The following is a 10,463-nucleotide window of genomic DNA, read 5'->3' on the forward strand; positions in this document are numbered from 1 at the left end:
TTCCCAGCTATCGTACCACCAGTGAAGGGTCCTATGGCAGGAATGAACAATGGAGGGGTAGAGGGAGTTCATAGGCCATGGTTAATGCCTCTAAGGAGCTCCTGATCTAGTGGAAGGCAGAAGATATTAAAATAAAATATGCTGTACAACCTGATGGGTGCTCTTGAATGCCAGATACAGACTGTGAACCCAAAAAGAAGAGACAGCTTTACTTGGGGAGTAAGGGTCAAGGAAGACTTCCCAGAAGAGACATCCCTTTAACCAGCTTGTTTTGTTGCATTACGTTTGTTTAAGTTCCATGCCTTACAAGCAAGTTTAATCAGCGTTTTTTCCCTAATGATTTTGACATGCATTTTTTTTGAACCATGCAAGTAGTAAAAAGTTTATTAAAGAAAATTTGAAATTCAGATCAGAGAATTAAAAAGAAGAAAATTACCAGAGCGCGTGAGTGGCTCAGTCAGTTAAGTGTCCGACTTCAGCTCAGGTTATGATCTTGCAGTTTGAAAGTTCAAGCCCTATGTCAGGCTCTGTGCTGACAACTCAGAGCCTGGAGCCTGTTTGGATTCTGTGTCTCCCACTCTCTCTGCCCCTCTCCCACTCTCACTCTGTCTCTCTCAAAAATAAATAATAAACTTTAAAAATTTTTTAAAGAAGAAATTACCAATAAACCAGTATTCCTACGACTCAGACAATATTCACTATGTATATTTTAGTTCATTTTCTACTTCTCTTCAGAGTATGTATACAGATAGGGAATATTTTATATGTAAACACTATAATATTTTTATATATAGTGATATATATATAAGCATTATACACACGTGTATTTCACACCCATTCATTCGTATGTAGTTACATATATATGCTCAACATGTATTATGACGAAAATAGGATTATACTATTCATAACACTGGTAACTTTTTTCCCACAGTAATGTGTCATGAACAGTTTTTATCATTAAATAGCTTTCTACAACATGATTTTTCATGACTGAATGTGAATGTGCCATGTTTTAGTTTTAAAATCTGTTGTAAAGCATTTAGGTCTTCTGTCTTTATTAGTACTTATATAATGCTTTGACATCCTGTGTGTAATTACAGCTCTGTAAAAAGATTTGTTTCCTTAGGCACCTAGAAATGGAATTGCTGAGCCAGAGGATTACACCAGGGTTTCTCAGCCTCAGCGTTATTGACAGCTTGGATCAGATAATTCTTTGTTGGGGTTGGGGGGGAAGAGCTGTCTCATGCATTATAGAATATTTAGTGGCATGCCTGGCCTCTGCCCAGAAGATGCCTGTAGCATCCCCCACTCAGTCACGGCAGTCATCTTAACAATCAGAAAAGTCTCCAGACATTTTTAAATTGCTAAATGTCTCCTGGGAGGCCAAAATGCCCCCTATTGATAACTGTTGGGTTACATAATTTACACTCTGATCAGGAGTTTCTGTCCTCATACCCTCAGTAGTACTGGATATTACCAATTTTAAATCTTTGCAAACTAAAAAAAGGGCATTGAGGTAGGGGTAATCAGTATACCCAGCAGTATATATACTCTGAATACATTCTCATGTGTATTCTATAATGTGACTTAGGCCATTATATGATTATACAGGCTCATAGAAAATACCAGTACATATTAGTAATTTCCTAAATTTCAGATACTATTAACTTTTGAAAAGGAATATTGTTATTTTAAGAAAAGGGTGAGGAAGTTTCGGAATTTTTATTCCAAGTTCTTAATTTCTTTTACCTGTTTTTCCACAATTTCACCAGCAATATGCTTTTTAGTATTTTATTTTACTACTGTAACAAGCTAGACTCACTTTTAAATTGTGAGTAATATAGAAGGTATTTTGTTTATTGTCCCAGAGTGGAATATTTTCTCTTCAGAATGACTGTATAGTTCTTAATCTCCTGCCTCACAAATGAAGCTCTATCTGAAGAGCTTTTTTGTGTGTGTGACTTGATTCCCTCTCCTTCTTGGAAACTTTGTGCTTCCCTCTGTCAGCAGTGAGCCCAAAGAGATCATTGAAAAGTCCAAAACCCCAAGCCGAAGAAACTCCCGAACTGAAGAGCCAACTGTGGCTTCTGAAAGCGTGGAAAATGGACATCGCAAGCGATCCTCTCGGCCTGCTTCAGCCTCCAGCTCTACTAAAGGTTAGCAGTGCAGTGTGGGTGCTTTTGTGGGTCAGATAGAAGAATGGGGTCTTTATCACCACAGCAGAGGACTTTGTCTTTTATCTATGCTTCTGTTACTTTGACTTCTACTGTCTGTCCCTCCTTTGTTTGTTAGTTCATTTACCTGTGTGTTTTCTGTGTATGTGCACAGAGCAGCAAGCACTGTTGGGGGAAAAAAAAAAAAAGAACATAACAGGGCAGATTGATTCGTGATCACCACTTCAGATATGTGCTCAATATGGCCCAGCCATCCTTCTGTGATCAACTCTCTTTTCCACTCCTCTGGCCCCTACTTTCTCTCCCCTCTCTCAGCAGAGACTCTCACCTCTCCACAGAGAAAATAGAACTGCTTCAGCTGTCACTACCAAGACCTAAATCTACTAGGATCCTCCTTTGCTCCTACTATACTAGAGCAGCTGTCCCTCCTCAAGTCTAAGGCCAGTTCCTCCACTTGTGCCTCTTTGATCCCATCTTCTCTGACCTTGTCAAGAACCTTACACTACTACCAGTTTTCTTTCCTGTATTGATTGCTGTCTCCTTTTTTAATTCATGATGTCCTTGGTTTCTGTGACCTAGAGCTCTCCATAGTTTTCTCTCTACCTCTCTGGCTTTTCCTGCTCAATCTCTGTAGCCAGTTATTAGATGTTGCCCTTCCTCACAGTTTGATCCTGAGTCACCCTTTCTCTTCAACTCTTTCCCTAATTGATCTCACTCATGCCCTTCTTTTTTAGTTACAACTTTTCACAGATGACTCCTAAATTTGCATTTCTAGTACAGACCTCTAAAAATCTTAGACAACTGCATGTACATCCTTACCAGGACTTCAAATTCAACATGTCTGAAACCAGACTTGTGATTTTCACCCCCACTATCAGGTCATCTGCCAGTGTTCCCCACCTCAGGGAATAGCACCACCATCTGTCGATTGGGCAAGTCCTCCTTGGCATCTCTCCCTCATCCTCACATCTCTCATGTTCGTTACCAAAAGCTGCTGATTTTATTTCAAGTGGCCCAAATTCATCCCCTTTTCCCCATCTTCATTGCTACTGTAGCTTAAAACCCTTTGGTGATTTACATTGTAATTTGGATTAAAGTCTGAAAGTACCAACATGGATTAGAAAGGTTCTATGTGGTCTGGCCCCTGTCAGCCTCTCCTGGCCTCATCTGACTTCCCTCAGCAACTCAGACATGCCGCCCTCTCGTCACAAGCCTGTGTGTGTGTACACCCACTGCAGGGAGTGTTTTTCCCTCTTCCTTCCTCCCTTCTCCTCATTAACCTACTCTTTGTACTTAGCTCACTTGACACTGCTATGAGGAATCACAGCCCCATTTCTCCTTCATAATACCACAGCTTTAATTTTATATTTATTTATGTGATAATTAATATACATGCCCTGTTAGGGCAGGAGTTTGTCTGGTTTTGCTCACCACTATATCCTCGGTACCTGGTACAGTGCCTTATACAAAGAGGTATATAATCAGTAACTATTATATTAATAACCATCTATCAAATATATATTAAGTACTTACTACATGCCAGGCTCTGGGGATGTAATAGTGAAAAGGGAGAGTCTCTGTCTTCATCATATCAGTTATATACCAGCCAGAAAGACAGACTAATACAGCGTGTTAAATGTTAAATGCTATGATAACAAACTTACATGGTACTGTAGGAGCATATTGCTGGGATGCTTTACTCCTCTGCCTAGTCATAGAAGGCTTTGAAAAAATGATGTTTAAGTTGAGACCTGAAGAATGAGGAGGCATTATCCAGGCTGTGGGAGTTGAATGAAATATTCTAGGCAAAAGTACGGCATGTGCAAAGGCCCAGATCTGAGGGAGAGTCATCCCCTCTGGGAATGTGCTGAGCTTGAGTAGCTCAGCTTAGGCAAGAGGTGGAATCCTGGCCAAGTGCCTGATACCAGCAGGGCTGCTGAGACGCAGTCCAGTACCATTGGGATGCCAACCTGAAGATGAGGGCAGGTTGTGGTGCGCCAACACAGACACTGACCTGAGAACTCAGCTGTTATTGGCAGGTTGTGTTTCTCGGCAAGAATTTCATGATTCCTCATGAGAGCCTCTGGGTAAGCCACAGGTCTACAGATCATACAGGTAAAGCAGAGGTGTAGAAGTTACCTTACCTCAGCCCATCAGAGAGGGAGGAACCTTTTTTCCTCTCCAGGCATACTGTGTACACCACAAGCAGAGTCCTCTTAGGTATCCCCACTTTGATGCCGAAATGGAATCAGCCACTTTTCTTCCTCCTCCCTGGGAATTATCTCCCAGGCAGAGATTTGTTTGGAAGGAAGCACTCCTTTCAGTATATTGAATACTAAACTTAGAACACTAAAGGGAAGATTCCTAGAGTTCTGTGGGAAAATCTGCTTCCCCTCAGTTCTTTGTATTCTTTATTTAATGTTTGTTTATGTATTTATTTAGAGAGGTTGAGACAGAGAGAGTGCAGGGGAGGTCAAAGAGAGAGGGAGAGAGAGAATGCCAAGCAGGCTCTGCGCTGCCAGCACAGAGCCCATTGTGGGGCCTGAACCCATGAACTGTGAGATCGTGACCTGAGCTGAAATCAAGAGTCAGACACTTAACCAGCTGAGCCACCCAGGTGCCCCTCAATTCTTTGTATTCTTTTGGCCCCTCACTTTCCCAAAGATCGAAGTTTTCTAGGCTATAGAATATGGTGTGTAATTACCTTTAAAGCAGGAAATAAGTGTTGACCTTTAGAGATGTCACACACCAGATTTTTGGAAACTTCATCTAAGTCCAAACCCTCAAGATAATAAGGATGTCATTTATAGTGTACCAGAAAGAATTAATCAAAGGAGCAGCTGGGACAGTTAAGAAGAGATGCCCAAATTAGGGCCAGTTTGTAGAGAACTGCCAGCCAAGCAAAGATGGAAAGCTGGAACGTGTTTTAGAAGAGGGTGGGGAGTAGGCGTGTACACTTAAGGACGTTGTCCCAAGGTGGTATTCATGTATTCCAACATGGTATTCATGGAATGCCTGCCCCATCCGTGTTCTGAAGCTTAGCAACTAGCTTAGTAAAGGTCATAATAACTTGAAAGCTTTGTGAGTTTGCATGGAGGGGTGCTGGATGTCTCCTGAGAAGATAAAGAGAGCTCCGGCCAAACCCCAGGAATCAGTCATGTACAGATCTCTACATCAGCTTCAAGCCCTCAGGCTCCCAGTTCTGAACTCCCAGGGTAAGTTACCTTTTGTACCCAAGATGAGTGCTATAGCTGTTTTGGGTTTTAAGTGCTAGAGCTCTTGGATCCAAATTAAAGAATAAATATGCATATTATTTGGGCTGCTATGTTGTATCCAAAACTCTGAACCAAAGTCATAAAATAACTTTTTGTGATGTATTTGAGCCCATACCCAGGGAATGATCATAAAATATCATGGTGGTTTCCTTCAAGTTTTGAGGGGAGAAAAAGGTTTGCCTTTTTTGCACTCATACAATGTGGGTCATATTTGCACAAACAGAATCAGAAATGGTCTGTGTTTTTCATGAGAACCTTGAAATCAGCTGAGAAATATGAGCGGTGTATAATGAGAAATACTGGTACATTTGTATTGTCAGAGAACCAGTGACATTAATTATGCTCCTGCTGTGAGAACAGAGTTTGCTTATCTCATGCTGGCCAAGGCCTCCTGTACTGCCAGGTTGGAGCAGGTGGGACAGATTATTTCTGGGCAAGTCTAGAGAGGCACACATGGTTAATAGGTCACTCTTTAACCTATTGTTTTGTTTTTGATTGTTGGGTTCCCCCCCCCCCATCCCACTTTTAATTACAGACACAAAAATTGGCTCTCACAAACTAGTGAGCTTCTTTTTAAAATTGCGCTTGATCAGGTGTGTTGTTACAAATATGCAAATGAGTAGTTCCACTTCCTGATATGAGGTGTTGCCTATTAACACAGAAATGATTTTTCTCATTTTTCTTGTCATTCTTCATTTACTCTTCTGTTAATAATAGTTTTTATATTATACTTTCAATTGGAAAAAAGATTAGTAGTTAAAAATGTAAAGTTCAATGCATAAGTTTGAAACCAGGGAAGGTATGCTAATATGAAGGAAGTTCAGAGCAACTTATAATCAGTAGCAGCTGTGGGTGTTCCTGGAATGCCTTAAGATGCCTCTGATAGCAAAGTGGGGTGAGAGTCCTACCCTCCCCACAGTCAGTGACTTGAGAAGCAACAATCTCAAAAAACAGACATTCTTAAAATGAAAATGTTATTGTGGAAATGTAAATGAACATAATATGGAGAAAACTCTGAACAGTAACTGCCTGAAACTGCACTCTTGTAGTAGCATCATTCAGAAACCAGCCATGAAAATTTTGAAAGGAAAGTTCCAGAATTTTCTTTACAAATAAATAGAAATCTTGGCTAGAAGTAGTACAGTAAAAAGCATAATGAAGTGAGCGAGGTCAAGGTCATTTTCTAAAACTCCTTGAACGGTAAAGGTAAACTCCACATAGTAGAAGATTTAATAAACCCTTGTACTGTAGATTTGGCCAAATTTGCTTAAGGTCAAAATGAGGCAACCAGTGTGTGTGTGTGTGGGGGGGGGGGATGCCCATGTCAAATTATAAATGTAAATGTTCTCCAAGGATGTATATACAACCATCTGAAAGACTGTTATTGACCCAGTTACTTACCATATACTTTGTTCTAAAATATTAATATAAATGATGTTACTTTTAGTCTTTGGACTACTTTTATATCTCTCAAGACATTAATTTGTAAAAATCGTTGATGGTTTAAAAAACTTGGATTTTCCAACAATGTATGTAATATTTATTTTGCTAGTATGGTATTGAGTATGGGACTTGGGAGTGGGATTATGCACAGTCAGTTAAGGTAGGCAGCCTTTAGGAACAGACTTGATGTACACTCTGAATGTACCATCAACCACTTCATTACTTCCCTAGAATTCCTTTACCTTCAAGAGGTAACCTCCAGATTCTCTTATTGTGTTCAGCGGAGTAGTAAAAGTTGTAACATTTTGGAGGAAGTATAAAGTTGAACTACAAAAACAAAAAACTCATCTTTTCAGATAGATTTATAAAGACTTCAAAAGTGACATTGTCCTGTGACCGAGATTGCCTAAATTTATCTAGCGAAGGTGATAAAGGACTTCAAAATCAGGTTGATACAGCTTTTTCCCTCATGGAAGTATAAAAGTGCACCCTACACCCATTTCCCAAACCTAACCCTAGCATCTAAAATATTATTTTTTTTGCAGTTTCTAGCACAAATCACTTGTTGATTCATGGTCCCACTCACTGATTCATCCTCAGAAGCAGAATCAGTCTGCCAGATCATTGGGTGCTTTGGAGCAGTGACAGATGGGAACAAACAAGGAAGGAGGAGGGGAAGAGGCTGGGGTGCTCTTCCCAGCCACATCCCTCAGTCCTTCATATCACAACAAAGAGAGGCTCCCAAAGTTGGCCTAATTAACAGATATCTTTCTAAGAATGAACACCCCATCAAGACAAAACCCTGTATATTTTTCCTGCAAATGACAAATTTGCTACAGTGAAAAGGAAACTTGAAAGCTGGACTGGGAGTTGATTATAGGGAACTGGGGTGGGTGTGAGACTCTTAGTTTATTTCATGGAATTAAAGAACACCATTATCAACATCCTGTCAGATTAACTGTCCTCTGATTAGCAAAAGACTATGGTGTAAATCAGAGAGACTGACCGTACCACATGGCACAAGCAGAGTGACCTTCCAGCAAGAAGATATATACACACTGGAATTTTCACCAACAGAAGCCCTAAAACATTACACAGGCCACTCCTCAGAAAGTCATTGAGCCTTATTACTTCCTAGCAATTACTATAGCTAACAGCAACATTTTTGCTTTTTGTATCTACATCTTAAGTCTGTGCTCTCAAAATATGATACAAAAGAGAAAAAAAATTTCTTAGAACACTGAATCTAACATGTAGCATCAGGAACTTTAGCCTAGGGGCACCTGGGTGGTTTAGTCGGTTAAGTGTCAAACTCTAGATCTCAGGTCATGATCTCACAGTTTGTGGGTTCAGGCCCTGTGTCAGGCTTTGCCCTGACAGTGTGGAGCCTGCTTGGGATTCTTTCACTCCCTCTCTCTCTGCCCCTCCCCTGCTCACTTGCTCTCTCTCAAAAAAAAAAAAAAAAAAAAAGAAAAGAAAAAAAGAAAATTTATTTATCCTAATTTCCAGAAATGAATAAAACTGATTCATCTTACATATTATTGTGTTAGATAGAAAATATTTTTTTCTCCTTGATGGGAAGTAATTTTAAAACATTATTTTCAGGGTGCCTTGGTGGCTCAGTCAGTTAAGCATCCAACTTCAGCTCAGGTCATGATCTCACAGTTTGTGGATTCGAGCCTGCGTTGGGCTCTGCACTGACAGCCCAGAGCCTGCAGCCCGCTTCAGATTCTGTATCTCCCTCTCTCTCTGCCCCTCCCCTGCTTGTGCTCTCTCTCAAAAATGAAAATAAAATAAACCTTTAAAAAGATAATAAACCTTTAAAACATTGTTTTCATATTAAGACCAAAAGATCTGTGGAACAACATGAAGAATCAGAGTGAATTTAATATAAGATTTTGTTTTTCTTAAATGTTTATTTTGAGAGAAACAGCAAGGGGGAGGAGTAGAGGAGAGAGAGAATCCCAAGCAGGCCCCATGCTGTCAGCACAAAGCCTGATACAAGACTCGATCTCATGAAGCATGAGATCATGACCTGAGCCGAAACCAAGAGTCAGACACTTAACCGACTGAGCCCCCCAGGCACCCCTAAGATCAATATAAAATTTTAAAGAAATGTTTACATTTGGAGAGCTTTAAGCTATTCATTGTACTCTGCTGTAGAAGACTTATGTGTGGAAAAGTTTTTGAGAAACATGATTTAAATATGGAATAAGATTGAGTTGATTGAAGACATTAAAAGAGGAATGAAAGGAACACATTTATTCCCTTTATGCCACTGTTCTCTGTGTTTAAGTTACTCAGGTCCCACCTCTTCCATGAAGCCTGCAGGCTCACCTGGACTCAGAGCAGGCTGTGGCTTGCTCTGAATTGCTTCTGTGCCTGTGTGTAGACACTTGACCAGGGATCGTGATCATACTATTTAGAGATTTTGATTATAGTACAGCAAGAGTTGCTTACTGCAAAATAATGGCTTGGCTCCAAAAGAGATCCAGAGGCTGGTTCTTTGCACTCTGGCACAGCTTACTCACTTGCTTGTAGCAACACTCATGGATGTATCACCAAAAGCACTCATTCTGTCATTTCACTGGGTGATAAGAACTGGTGATGGAGATTGTGGGGTTAATTGCCCAGCTCCAGATGCTCTCCCCACCCCTGCCTCTTTTTCCAACTGCTTATGTGTGCTCCATTTCCCACCACCTGTACCCTACGTCCCAAGTCTCCAAGGCCCTACTCTACAGGTCTAGGCCTGATACCCTCTCCACACTGAGCACTCCTTTTGAGGACCTTAGATTTATTCAGAGTCCAGTAGGACCCCACTCCGGCCAGCCCTGCTTCCTGTGGACTGCCTAAACAGCACTGCCATAAAGAGTTGCCTCAGCTGAGCATGTCCTTTCTTTCCCCCGACAGACATAACCAGTGCGGTGCAATCCAAGCGAAGAAAATCCAAGTAAACAAGCTGGACAGCGACTTGATCCTTGTAAATGTGTGTGAATTTTACAAAAAGCAATTTTGAGCTGTGACTTTTTAAAATCCATTTCTGTACAGTTAGTCATTTTAATAAAGCAGCCCTTTTCCTAGTCCCTGCAACCTGTTTCATAAAGTGCAATGGGGAAAGCAGAGTTGTTGAACCCTTTTTTGGTGTTGCAAGATGAAGTTCAAGGTTTCTAAAATGTTGCCATGTATTGAGAGGAGCTAATGCAATTATGTTATTAGTTTTCACATTTCCTAAGCAGCCTAGAGTACAGGGTGAGCATTTTTAGATCTTCTAATGATGTATTGTGCTGTGGAAGTTATGTGTGTGAATAGCAGTAGCGGGAGCAAAAAGAAGCTTCTCATTTGGAAATGTTGTAAATAATTTTATTATATAGTGTTTTGGATGTATTTGTTGTAGAAATGGACCAGTGAATAAAGAGAATCTAAGGGTTTGTACAATGTGAAATATTGAATGTGTTAAATAAATGTCATTGTCCTAGAACATAAATGTACGTTATTGGCAAGGGATTACTGGGTGAACAAACTCTTTGTTTGGACCATAGATGAATAGGAACAGCCTTCTTTGTAAATTAGA

The 10,463-nt window shown here is 40.4% G+C and overlaps 1 protein-coding gene across 10 annotated transcripts in view; it reads left to right on the forward strand.

Moving 5' to 3' along the window:
- Window positions 1-10,370, forward strand: part of NCOA6 (nuclear receptor coactivator 6) — a 108,432-nt gene extending 98,062 nt beyond the window's left edge. For 9 of the 10 annotated variants that reach the window (XM_047853905.1, XM_047853915.1, XM_047853911.1 and 6 more), the window contains 2 exons: window positions 2,008-2,156; window positions 9,803-10,370. In XM_047853905.1, coding sequence (XP_047709861.1) covers window positions 2,008-2,156; window positions 9,803-9,846 — 193 coding nt within the window. In that variant the 3' untranslated portion in view covers window positions 9,847-10,370. The remainder of the gene's footprint in view (window positions 1-2,007; window positions 2,157-9,802) is intronic. The other variant, XM_047853910.1, reaches the window with a different exon arrangement.
- The last annotated feature ends 93 nt before the right edge of the window (window positions 10,371-10,463 follow it).

Source organism: Prionailurus viverrinus, chromosome A3 (assembly GCF_022837055.1).
Source record: "Prionailurus viverrinus isolate Anna chromosome A3, UM_Priviv_1.0, whole genome shotgun sequence".
In the NCBI taxonomy this organism is placed as follows: domain Eukaryota; kingdom Metazoa; phylum Chordata; class Mammalia; order Carnivora; family Felidae; genus Prionailurus; species Prionailurus viverrinus.